We start from the raw sequence: 14155 nt of genomic DNA on the forward strand, positions 1-14155 counted from the left end.
AAAAAAATTATATCTTGAAGTCTTCTCAGACTTAACAATTTATGTCTCATATCCTGAAAATAATATTTATAATGAGAAAATAATTTCAGTTAATATAACAATTAAAAGAAATTCGTAAATAGTATTGTTCTCAATCACGATAATATGAAAAATCAATCATAATATTCGCAATAAATTTAAAATAAGACTATATATATGTGTGTGTATATACACTCCAAAAATCATATTAAAACAATCACAATTCATAATATTTTGAATAAATAAAATATCTAAATAAACGACAATACCTTATCGCATCCAAATAAATATAGCATATATAACTTAGTGATACTGATATTCACAAAACTCAATTTTGTGGTTCCTGAAATTGGTGTAGACTCTATATTCTTCAAAGAATGCATGAGTTCATATTATATGCAATGACGTATGATGTTTCACTGTCTTTCCCATCATAGATGGAGGTATCCATAATTTCTTTCTCATCCCTCATGGAGGTATCTATAAATAATTATCATTTTCAGATTAAAGTATCTAATATTATAATGTTATAATAAAATGTACATCATCATCCTTCCCAAAAGGTGATGACTAACTCACAAAATTACAAGAATATCATTAAAAAAATACCAAACAAACTTTCTAATTTCGTGCATTCAATAATAATTTTCAAAATTACACCACAAGAATAATAGAATCAACTAATAATATGAAATCACACATATAACAACATTTAGATACATAATATAATAACTGACATATAATATTCACAGAGGTTAGAACATAACACACGCATATAAATTGGTTCTCATCCTAAAGTTATTTTACTCACCTCTTGAAACAAGAAATTTGTATTATTTGTTATTCTTCTTCTTCTCTACCAGTTGCATCAAAAGAATTTATCAACTTCTTTATTTTTCTCAATCTTTGAGCAACCCACCAATACCAAAATGAATCGTTTATGTGTGTGCTTTCAAGAGAATGAATTGTTTATCATTATATAAGAATTATACGTAATTTAAAATTTATTTAACCTATATTTCTTTATCTATTATTTCTATTATCTTTAATTATAATCATCTTTAATCAATCTAATATATTATTATACTAATATCTTTTCAAAATAAAAATAACAATCTAATATATTAAATAATTTAATCTATATTTTCCTTTATTAAAAGATACATTTAAATACTTTTATCTAAATAAATATTAAATTATTTTTTTCCCTCTAGCTCATCTTTTCAACATTAAAAGACACTTGGTCTAAAATTGTCAAAGCAAATAAAAAAATGTTAAAACTGAATGATGTTTGAGATTACCAATTCACCATGTAAGCTTTTGGCGATGAGCATGACTCAATCTAACCTGCTAACTTTGCCTAGTCGGCCCGACCTGATATTATTTTTATGGGTTTTGGTTTTGGAGTTGGATTAAATGATCAAACAACTAATAGTAGTAAAAATATGTTTATCTAGATTTCAATAAACGAGGTTCTTTTCATAGATGTATTTTCTTATGCCTTAGGGAGTCTAAGTGGCCGAAGCAGACTATACTTTTTTACTTTCAAACTCTGTAGTTGAACTCTTTATTCCTGGGTTTACTTTCATGTACCTTGGGGTGATCAAGTGGTCGTAGTGAGTTTCAAATATTTCCCAATTTCCAGTAGTAGAGGTCCTCCACCCGGGTGTACTTTCTCGTGCCTTAGGGGGGTCGAATGATCATAGCAAGTCTCAAAAATATTTTTTGAATTTCAGTGATCAAAGCCTTAAAGAGACAAACTGACAATTAAGTCAAGTCAAAATAATATATTACTATAGTTGGAAAACTTGACTGCTTGGAAATTATTTTGATTTGACTGGAATATATATATTTATTAATTAATTGTATGAGACTAAACATGCACAATAGTTACATCATCTAACAACCTGATTTGAAATAGTGGGCATGGTAATTTTTCAGCCACAGCAAATACAATTGTAACCAACATGTCATCTAACTTTTACTACTTCATTCAATTTTTATTGGTATAAAATATTTATTAATTTTTGAGCCGTTTTTTATTATCTTGAGAGGTTAATTTTCAAAAGCTATCACAACATTACATTATATTGCTTATGAATGACTTCCTACTTGTGTACTTTATGATTATTTTCAGATCAATGAAATATTGAGTGAATATTATTATATATTAGAATATTTCAAATGGTTAATTTTCAAAAGCTATCACAACGTTGCATTTTATTGCTTATGGATGAATATTGTCCTATATTTGAATATTTCATAGGTTAAATTTCACAAGTTAATTTTATTAATTTAATATTCACACTTTTTTTATTTGTTAGTATTTTTAATTTACAGTGTTGACCTACTTTTAATATCCATTAATTTCCAACGGTCAGATAATTATTTATTAATATATTTTTATTTTTCATATTTATTTAAACCATGTGTGCTGAGTGATTTATACTGAACCCTAATTTTCAATTGGGGCTGCTCGCCTTTTCTCCCTAGAAAATTTTTGAGTTATTGAAGTGACCGTCACGCCTCTTAAGATATTTCTCTTGTGATCATTTGAATTTGTGGATTCAAGATCGGGTTGTGGTTCGTGATTTGCTTACCATTGACAACAATTTTGAGGTCTTAAGGTAGAATTCTAATCCCAACTTCTCTTACATCATTTGATTAATATTTTGTGGTTCGTAATTTATTAATCAATATTTTTTTTATTCCCCATCTTAATCATTTGATGTTAATGAGATGTCATCTTAATTCGCGACATTTTCGAAGAGTAATGAATAATTAGATGGAGGATTATTGGGTTATTTCGTTTTAGTTTAAAAAAATATTTTGAGAGGTTTTGTGAATATGTTTTTTGAGCTATGCTCTTGTGGTTTTTGGGCGAGTTAGGATTTTGAATTCCTTTCACTGAATATTTATATTGCATCATTGTTTTTTTATTTTATTCATATTGTCTCATTGATATTCAAACACCCACCTAATCCTTAATTAATCTGTTTATGGTACAGTAGTCATTTGAAAGATTTAGATTTTTTTTAGAAGAATATATGTTTTCTTTTTACTCTTCAGTGAATCTTGTGTGAAGAATTTATCGATTTTGACCTAAAACTGTCTTTAATAAAAAAAAAAATCAATCTAAATTTTGAATTTCTTTTCTTATTACTTTACTACAATTTTTGCAACTATTTAATTGAATTTTATTACAGTGGTTGGCACGATAAATGTGCATTACACTTTCATTGCCAATGAGGAGTATTAGTAACATTTTTTAATATATTCTCTTTAATTTGTTAAAATTTATTAAAAATTATAAAATTTTGTTAAATTTGATTTGATACCTGCAAAATTTTGTGATTTTTAATAATTTCAAACCAATTAAAAAATGTGTGTTTAAAAAAATATGGTAAAAAGTGTGTTCATAGTTTTTTTATTGAGAAAGTAATTTAGCAATTATCTAAGAGCTTTAAAAGCGAGTCGTGTTTGCAACAGTAAAATGGATTTGGCTGCCGTTGTGATTCAAAATTTAAGATAGATACTATTATAAATCGCAACACTATTATTGTTGTAGATATTTAAAAAACATTATTTTACAATACTGGGTGAATGGTACGTGTTTATAAAACTATTATTGTCTGCATATTTTAATGGAGTGCTCCTATCAATATTATTTGATGTTGTAAGGAAAATTATTTCACGACCATGTTTGAGAGAATTCATTATTTTTTATTCTTTTAGAAATCTTCCAATTATTATTCTGACTTTTTTTTTTCATCATAACATCAGTGCAGAAATCCATTAGACTTCTTCAATTACTTCGTTTTGATCTATAACACATCTCCTATTTTCCATTATATTACGATGCCTTTATTTCATGTTTGTGAGGCAAACGTTTTCTAAAAAGTGACTTTATTATACTATTAATATGTGATGTGTTGCTACACAAAGTTTTTTGTTTAGTTGGTTTCAATATTAAAATATTTTATTTATTTTTGGATAGAATACAAAGTCTTGAAATTATATATTTATCATGAATATTTTGTCAGGGAATATAATTGAATAATCTTGGTTAGGTTTTATTTTATTATAGTTAATATTATAAGATGAACATTGTTTTTGATTGTAAAATAAATTATATTGAGAAAAAAATATTTATATTATTTGTGTTCATGATAAATGTTAATAACTGCTTTCAATTTAAATAATTTAAACTATTTCATATCAATATCATTTTCATGATATAAAATAAAAAATATTGTTAGTTAAAAAAAGCGGAGGAATCAGTTGTGTAACTGAAAAAACTAGAAGAGTACTGTGTACTGTGCACTGAGTCGTAACCCCCAACTGTTGGCGCCAAAAAAGGAAATTTGAGAATTCGCGCTTTCCTCAAATTTGCGCTCCTTACTTTCTTCAAATGTCACACAACACAACCACGATCAGCCATTACTTCCATGAATCTATATTTTTTGTGTTTATAGCGATACATGAATTATCTCTGCTCCTTTCTTACGTTTCTCTTTTTAGACAGATCCATTTTTCTGTGTTTGTTATACACTCTCACAGTCATAGTCAAAGCTTCCTCTTTTTAATTCAAAGGCGTAGATTGCCGGATTTGGTTGGGTGGAGTTAGGGTTTCAAAGATGATAATTAAGCGGAGTTTGAAAACTGGACTTCAGAAGCGGAAACAGTATAAGCCAGAGAACTGCGATAATCTCGCGATTCAGAAGGAGCCGAAGCCAGAAAACTGCGATAATTCCGCGGTTCAGAAGAAGCAGAGAGTAAATGAGGTTTCTTCTGCTGAAGGAGGAGCCTCTGGATCCTGTGAGGTTCAGTCCAATTCAAATTCCGTGGACTCAAATGGCACAATTCAAGGATTGGTCCCACAATCAGAAGAGGTTCAACCACCCCGGCCTTCCAGAGGTCGAGCTAAGAAGCTTCCCAGAAGGTTTAGTGATTCTGTTTTTTACGAACGCTTCGGGCTTGTAGACGAGAATAAGAATACTTTGCAATACATTGCTGACAAGAGAAATCAAAGAGATTCTCCTTGTTCTCCAAATTCTATTGAGTCCGGCGATTTCGAGTTCTCGGTTAAGACTGTTAAGAAGACGGTTAACGGGGGTCGTAAGTTATTGGTTAAAGAAAAGAGTAATGATGCCGCTGGACATAGTTCCAATTCTGAGGGTGTGGATGGAAACGGTAAAAAGAAAGACATTTTCAAATTAGATGATTTTGTTTTGGGTGACATAGTTTGGGCAAAATGTGGGAAGAAGCATCCTGCTTGGCCTGCTGTAGTCATTGATCCCCTCTTGCAAGCTCCCAAATCCGTCTTAAGCTGTTGTGTTCCTGGTGCACTTTGCGTCATGTTTTTCGGCTATTCCAAAATTGGAAAGCAAAGGGTAAGAGTTTGTTTGATTTCTATTTTTGAAAACTGATTTTAGTTTTCAAAATTCAACTAAACAAGGTTGCCCAGACAATTCAAGGAAATATCTTTGGGCTGTTTCTACTTTTTGGTTTTTTAAAACTCATACTTTGAAAACAATTTTCAAAACCTAATAAATTTTGGTTGAGTAAAGTAGAATTGTTTTAGAAAACAGTTTTAAAAACTAAAAAATGACAAGGGTATCAAACATTACTAAATTTCTTACCTGTGCGTGTTCATAGACTTGAGTTTTTTAGTGCCTAAATATTTCTAATAAAATGATGATGGGCAGGACTATGCGTGGGTGAAGCAGGGGATGATATTTCCGTTCTTGGAATTCATGGACAGGTGTGTATCGGCAGCAGTTGTTTCTGTAAGAATGTTTACTGTTTGGTATTTACTTATTAAAAGTCTTTGTTCAGATTCCCCGGGCAGACCCAACTATACAGAGGTAAAGCAAGTGACTTCCACGCAGCAATGGATGAGGCATACTTGGTAGAAAACGGCATTTTTGAGGTACAATTGGGAGCTGAGCAAAATATGGATGGTGTGGATTCCTGTGTTAACCAGGAATGTGCTGATCAAGACCAGGTGATTTTATATCTTTCACTTGTGTTTCTTATAATCATGGTTGATACTGATAACAAGAGCATCTATAAGGTTCATTTAGTGTGTGTTTGGTTTCACATTAGAGAATTTATTCCAAGCTCAAAATTGATTTTAGATAAATTTTTACGTGTTTAGTTTCACGTCGGAAAGAGGTCTAGTTATGTTGTGTACTTGTAATATAGATGACAGAGGCTGCACTGCATTAGCTGATCTTAATCTTAGCAGGAAGGGCTAAGGACTAAGGAGTGCCTAATGATATGTACGTTCTAGCTTCTTATGTAGTTATTACCCACTTGAAGAATTCAAATTATGATATACCGAGTGAGTATTTTTTTAATGGCCAAAAATGCAAAACTAGAGGGACTAATAGAATTATGATTTTTCAATGGTATCAGTTAGGGACTAATAGAATTATGATTTTTCAATGGTATCAGTTACTCCTAAGTTAATAGATTTTTAACTCAGCATGTGAAGTGAAACTGATCATGCAGTTTGCCTTAAAATATTTTCTTGTCGTGTTCCATAGGATATAGCTCAGATATAGGCGTATGGGCTTGGCTGATTGCCGAGTATCACACATATAGTTTTTAATTTGTTCAAATTTCTCATAGACTTCAAAGACATGCCTTTGACATAGTGACATACTCGTAATGTTATAGCATTATGTCACTGTTTCAAAGCATAATTCTTATTCAAAGTTTAGTTTATACATTACGGCTACTGTTAAGAAATAAAAAATGGAAAGTTTTCATTACAAAGTGTAGCATTTAAGGTTATTAATACATTCCTATCGTGATTTTCAATAAAAACCTTTTATTTGTTGTTTCCTTAATAATTGCCCTATACTAATATCATATACATTATGGGATCTGACTTCTCTGTCATCCTTGTATTGCACATTCAAAACGACATAATTTTGAGAGTTGTGTTAATATTTAATTGTGAAAATGATTAATAATATTTAGAGGTGAACAACACAACACTCTCAAAACGACGTTGTTTCGAAGAGACAACACGGGAATAACTTAGAAAGGGACAGCAGAAAAGTCAATTTCTATTCCATATATTTATGTCAACTTGGGATCAGTTGGGGCCGGTTTGATTAAACCTTTTTACCTAATGTCTTTCATCTCTTTCAATATATCTGTATGAAAGATAAGGGTAATTTCTAGTGAATTTATCTTTTAAATCCTCTAGTCTGGTTAATTATAGATTTTTATCTGGTTAATAAATTATGTAGGATACAATATCTTGTGCTGGCTGTGGTTTGATGTCGCCATGCAAAACCATGAAGAAGATTAAGGATTCAAGCTGTGCTACTCAGCACTTTTGCAAGCCTTGTGCAAAGGTTCTGCCTCGACTCATTCTAGATTTCTTCAATTTCTTGACTGGATAAATTCATAGTTGACATTTAATTACTTTTTTTGGGGTTCTGTTATAACAGTTAATAAAATCGAGACAATATTGTGGCATTTGCAAAAAGATTTGGCACCATTCAGATGGTGGGAATTGGGTGAGATTGTCTACTTTCTCAAGGTGTCTGTTTGTTTTAATTATTTTATTTCAACAAAAAAAAATTAATTTTTGGAGATTTTGTGGGGCTAATCTCTGACAGGTATGCTGTGATGGTTGTAATGTTTGGGTGCATGCTGAGTGTGACAAAATTTCCAGCAAACTTTTCAAGGTATCATATCATGGTTAGCATGGTGATACATTCCACTTTTCGTTATTCTATTCATCTCTTGCTTGTTTGATTTCCTTTGATAAAGGTAATATTAAGATGACTAATTAGTTTCTTAATGCAGGATCTGGAAAATGCAGATTACTATTGCCCCGATTGCAAGGGAAAATTCAATTATGAATCATCAACATCACAAACATACAAGTCAAAAAATATGTATGTAGAAATTTTCTATTGCTTCCTTTTCTCATTCTTTTAGGGGCATTGAGCATTTTGACTTTATTCTTTGAATCTTATAATGTGATATTTTTTGAGATAGATCAATGGAGACAGGCAAAAAACCTGCAATACCAGAAAATTTAGTGGTCTTATGCAATGGCTTGAAAGGAATCTATGTTCCAAAGGATCATATGTAAGCCTTCAATACTTTTTTTTATATTATGGGATGAAACTATCCTCAATGTAGATTCTAGATTTGTTAACCTACCTGGATAGGTTCACAAGCAAAACAATGTTCGATATGGGAACCAGTGAATAACTTTTGGTGATTAAACATATTATGTCATTCTAGAGAAATTTCATATAGCTTCTTTTTATTAAATTTTCTTCTAGGATTATCTGCAAGTGTTGCTTGTGTGGTTCAAGGACGCATACACTTACCGAATGGGAAAGACATGCAGGTTCCAAAGCCAGAAAATGGAGATATAGTGTGAAAGTAGAAAGCACAATGCAACCGCTCAAAGAATGGGTTTGTACCAGTTCTTGTTATATTATATGTGTTGTTTTTTTTTGTATTAAATGTCATGAAGAATTTTACTCACTTGGATTACTTCAGTGCTGTCTAGTGTCTATATCTCTTGTATTTCAAACATCTCCCAATTTTCAAGTATGCAGCTATAGTGCTGTAATGTGTGTATATTGTGCCTTTATTTTTCCATATAATGCGTTTCTTATATTTTTAACTAACAATAAAAATTTCTTCAGATCGATGAACACAATTCCGGAGCTGGAACTTCTCTGCAGTTAGATCAGCAGCAAATACTCTCCTTTTTGCAAGGTGAATGTGTATTTCATATAAACTTTTACATATTGAAGCCCCAATTTCTCTTATGCGATTAAGTCTTATGGCACGTTGAAGTCGCATGTTTTCTGTTGAATATATCTCCGAATGGGAGAAACTTATTTTCCTTTTACCTTTTTTCAGAGAAATATGAGCCAGTTTATGCAAACTGGATAACAGAAAGATGTGCCATTTGCAGATGGGTTGAAGATTGGGAAGATAACAAAATTATCATCTGTAACAGGTGTTCTCATCATTGTTCATTATCTTAATTTGGCCCAAGCTGTATAGTTATGATGGATATGTCAAGTTTCATTCCAAACTTACAGGGCTTCAAATGATTAACTGTCAATTACGTCATATACACTTGTTTATTGGACAGGTGCCAAATTGCTGTCCACCAAGAATGCTACGGGGCAAAGAATGTTCAGGACTTTACTTCCTGGGTTTGTAGAGTCTGTGAAAATCCTGATGTTGAGAGAGAGTGTTGCCTTTGCCCAGTAAAAGGCATGTCATTTACATTTAGTATTTTTTGCAGTCCGACCATTTTTGTTGTATCATAAGCTGTTCTGTTAAATTTTTTATGACCGTAGTAAGTGATGGACCCAATACTCTAACTTTTCACCAAGAAATGGACTAGTTTTCATGCATTTCAAGATTGGCTTGATTTTGTTGGATCATCAATCTCTACACCAATTTATGCATGCAATTAAGTTAGCCAATTTTTACATAGTTAAGGAGAATTCTCTTCGGGGAAATCCAATAAAATTGGAATGATAAGGAGAATCCTCCTGCAAGTTTCATGGACAATTCTGTCTTCCATTGCTAATATACTTTTACAATATGGGAAAATGCTTTGCAGGTGGGGCTCTGAAGCCAACAGATGTTGAGATGTTGTGGGTTCATGTCACGTGCGCTTGGTTTCGGCCTGAAGTTATTTTCCAAAATGACAAGGCAATGGAACCAGCCTCTGGAATCCTCAAGATTCCTCCTAATTCCTTTTCAAAGGTATAGCATTGGGCTAAAAGGTCTACGTGAAATTTATTGTCATGTGGTTTCAGCTGCAAGCCTACAATATTATTCTTTCTAAAAGTACCCTAAGAACTTATGTGCTTGTTTTGATAACCATGCAGAATACATTCATTCGGTGCTATTAAAAAAATTACAATCATACAATGTAATTTTTTATTTTGATAATTTCATATCCCAACAAAGAACCCATTCTGTAAAAAATTACTGTTCCAAAACACTTTTTACTCAACAGAAATTATATACTAACAACACACTGATAGCCTGAACATGCATCATATAATCTTCTACCTTGATTTCAACACAAATATAAACACTCCTTCCCATGATTTTTTTCACATTGATCGATAAGATAGTGGTTACCTTGTTATTTAATCTTTGTCGGCTCTCCCTTTTCTTGTTGGCTTGAAATTATTTAACGTTTAGTCTATTTTGACGGCAGACTTGCGTGATCTGTAAACAAAGCCACGGTTCCTGTACAAGTTGTTGCAAGTGTGCTACATATTTTCATGTAATGTGCGCGTCAAGAAAGGGATATAGCATGGAAGTAAGTTTAATGGTCCTCTTGAATATGGATAAATCAATGTTCTAAAACTGCTTTCTTTTTTCTTCTTAACTTGCTTCGTTAACCTTAATAAATAATTTTCTATGGAAGTTGGCATTTAATTGTATGATGATTCATTGCTGGGGAAATATGTTGATATCGTTTAAATTTACAGTTGCATTCGACAGAAAAGAATGGGACTCTAATAACGAATAAGCTAATATATTGTGCAATGCACAGGTTTGAGCTCTGGTCACTAAATTACAATAACTTATCCATGTGATTTTTTTCTTAGAATTTTTATATATAAGTTGATATCATTTTAGGGTCCCAAACCCAGAATCAGGTCTGGTTGTACATACACCCAATGAGGTATTCTCATCGACAACTTCACTTCAAAATCATCCGGGGAGCATCAGGAGATCAAGGCTGGTTTCATCAGAGATTGTAGTACTTCCCGAATCTGCAAACTCTGAAATTAATGAGATTGAACCACTGTCTGCAGCAAGATGTCGTGTGTTCATAAGGCCTTCCCGTAAGGTGATTTAGAACTTTATATTGTGGCCATAATATTAAATTAACTTCTATAGTTTTTGTTTTATTCTCAAAGTCCCTTCCCCTATTTCTGCTGCATCCGAAACTGAATACTGTAATCTGGATTTGGCGTAAACGGGTTATTTACTCACATTATCAATATATTTTCCCTATATTGCTAGAAGGATGGAGTGCCAATAATTCACTTGCTTGGGGGGCCAAACCTTCACTCTTTAAGTGCAATAACTCAATTGAACAGCAATAAGGTAATCTTATTTTGGTGTTTGACCTATTGCTTTTGAAATGTATAACTAGTCTTTTTGAGCTGAGATTGTACCACAAGATTTTTTTTTTCCCGTTTGATAGAAAAATATATCTCATACGTTGTAATATTCTGTGATAGGATGCTCAAGTATTTTCTTCTCTTAAGGAGCGTCTTCACCATTTACAGGTTAGTTAGTCTCTCCATTTGCTCAGATTAAAACTTCATTTCCATTTGTTAATTTTTATATTTTTAGATTAAAATTGTATCTCGTTTTTTGCCTTGTTTTGTTCAACCTTTAATGTTTTGGGGTTGCAGAAAACAGAGAACCAAAAAGTTTGCTTAGGGAAATCAGGTATTCATGGATGGGGCCTCTTTGCTCGTAGAGATCTGGAAGAAGGAGAAATGGTAACTTTATTAATTTAAGATGGTCAATTAAAAGAAAATTACTTACCTGAGTTTTCTTGAAAGACAATATGCACATGCTTCTTATGGCTGTATGCAGGTTGTTGAATATCGTGGCGAGCAGTTACGGCGTAGTATTACTGACCTAAGGGAAGCACAGTATCGTTCAGAAGGCAAAGATTGTTATGTGAGTATCTTGTTTATGATGGTTTTTGATATCTGTCTGTATTGTACTATACTCCCAGCCACTTGCTGTGTTCTTCTTCACATTGTATTCTGATAAAATAATGAGGTTTCATTTACTTGGTAACTCAGCTTTTGTGTGCTTTCACTTGCTGTCTGCTTCACAATTAAAAATGATGAATTAATTGTTATTTTAAATCCCAAAGATTTAAATGGTTTATATTTAGAAATCCTATCAAATATTATGAGACCTATCATGCTCCATTTGTACTCCTAGTTGATATTGTTTAATGTCCCGTTGTAGTTGGGTTCATATTTACTGTTAACATTAGGACTCATTGTACTGCTGATCTTAATGCCGAAAGATATAAATTATGCAGTTCTTTAAGATTAATGAGGAAGTGGTGATTGACGCAACGGATAAGGGGAATATTGCACGTTTAATAAACCATTCTGTAAGTTATTTCTGGCGAATCTTGTCTTTGGACTTTGATTTCGTGTACTTTAATTAATGTTCAATTATGAATCTTATATGTTTATGAAAAAATAAATGAATCAACCTGTTCTGCTACAGTGCATGCCTAACTGCTTTGCAAGGATTGTGCCTTCGGGTGATCAGAAGAACCGGATTGTTCTTATTGCCAAGACCAATGTTTCAGCTGGTGAAGAACTAACGTACGGTTTGTTGTGTTTTTATATCTTTCAATGGGTGTGCACACAAGGAATCGTACGTGCATATTGAATGTGCCACACAGCATACTTAATTAATGCCTTTTTTTATTAGCTAGTGTGAATCGAATAACCGTTTTTTCGTCTTTTAATGTTGCAACAGGTATAATTATTCGTTCGACGATGAGCGGGATGAAGAAAAGGTTCCCTGTCGCTGTAAAGCCCCTAACTGTAGCGGATTTATGAACTAGGCTCTACATTGTTTCTGCCCATGGAGCCATTGCAGTTACCCAACCATGGGGAAATATTTGTTGATTCTTGTACTTTTTATGTTAAATTAGTTAATTTGTATACCATTTGATTAATTTACATAATAATAATAATAAAAAAAAGGAAAATCTGCTCACAATGAGTGGGAATAGGATGCATTGGCTGTAACTATTACATATGTTCCATTATATTCTTCATTTATAATGTGCAGAAACAATCATTGAAGAGTTTCATAGTGAATTTGTAATACACTTACAGTGTAAAACTAGCTGTACAACATATCAATTCACTTAGATATTTGTTGGATCACTGATTCGTTTGGACCGATTCGATGAAAAAACTGATTGACATACATTGATTTCATTCATAATATCTTTTAAAAGATATTATAAAGTAATTTTAATTCTTGACATACATTGATATTATAATATATTTTAAAAGATATTATACAACAACTGGCTGAGACTGGTTCGATTAGCAAGTTTAAGTAATTTTAATTCTTGTACTTTCTTGGTAGGTATCAAATTATCCAAACATGTATCTGTTATTCACATATTAATTATTAAAATTTAATTAAAAACAGTGAATAAAAATACAATTATAAATCAATTAATTAAAATGAAAATTTAATGTTTTTGCATTGATAATTTTAAAAATTCTCTACAAATAATAATAATAAAAACAATCATGATGATGACTATATACTATAGTCAATTTTCCTAGTAACTTCTTGGCTTGGAGCATAAGCATCAAGCTAAAAATCCCTTGATTTGGAAACTGACAGCAAGAAGACTCATAAAGGTTGATATACTAAAGTAATAAAAAGTTATATTTATAATACTATTAAAAGTTATATTATTATTATTCTCTTCATTTTTATTTATAATACTCAAATTAAAAGTTATATTTATTTATTTTTATAAAACTCAATGTATAATATTTATTATATTAATTATTTTTAGACTAAAATATTTATACTAACAAATAATTAAAAGAGAAAGAAAAATATTAATAACAAGAATAACTTCTAAAATAGATATAAGTTTAAGATAAATTAAGTAACTGAGTAATTGAGGATTGACGACATAGAAGTACACTTTTTCCTCCTTTAATTCTGACAAATTAATTGAGTCATATAACCGTTTTTAGGGACAGAAGAGTACATTTTTCCCTCCTTTAATGCAACCAATTTTAGTGAGCGAGAGGAATTTGGATGTAACCATAAGATTGTGACCTAAAATTACAGTTTCAGGAGTTGCAACCAAAAATAGAGATACATGCAGGGGCAAAAGGAGTGTCCAGTTAACCTCAAACGCAAAATACGGTTCGCTGTTTTGGTAGAGGGAAGCTATCATCCTAAACTTAAGCATTGAAATAACTAACCAATACTTATTTTAGCAAAACCAATTTCAGTGTGCATCTCTCCCACTATAAATCACTCCCCCCACCCTCTATGCATTCCTCGTCCTGGTGTG

The 14155-nt window shown here is 31.7% G+C and overlaps 1 protein-coding gene across 1 annotated transcript; it reads left to right on the forward strand.

Moving 5' to 3' along the window:
• The first annotated feature begins 4611 nt into the window (after positions 1-4611).
• On the forward strand, positions 4612-12837 carry LOC100811960 (histone-lysine N-methyltransferase ATX3). Its single transcript, XM_041012909.1, has 23 exons — positions 4612-5411; positions 5727-5782; positions 5857-6025; positions 7284-7391; positions 7488-7556; positions 7659-7727; positions 7849-7928; positions 8044-8136; positions 8337-8472; positions 8709-8781; positions 8929-9028; positions 9167-9291; positions 9647-9792; positions 10256-10360; positions 10533-10597; positions 10684-10897; positions 11074-11157; positions 11295-11342; positions 11472-11561; positions 11659-11745; positions 12122-12196; positions 12316-12416; positions 12574-12837. Exons 1-23 carry the CDS (start codon positions 4656-4658, stop codon positions 12659-12661), a joined length of 2937 nt encoding a protein of 978 aa, XP_040868843.1. The 5' UTR covers positions 4612-4655; the 3' UTR covers positions 12662-12837.
• Positions 12838-14155: the final 1318 nt, after the last annotated feature.

Source organism: Glycine max, chromosome 19 (assembly GCF_000004515.6).
Source record: "Glycine max cultivar Williams 82 chromosome 19, Glycine_max_v4.0, whole genome shotgun sequence".
Taxonomy (NCBI): Eukaryota; Viridiplantae; Streptophyta; class Magnoliopsida; order Fabales; family Fabaceae; genus Glycine; species Glycine max.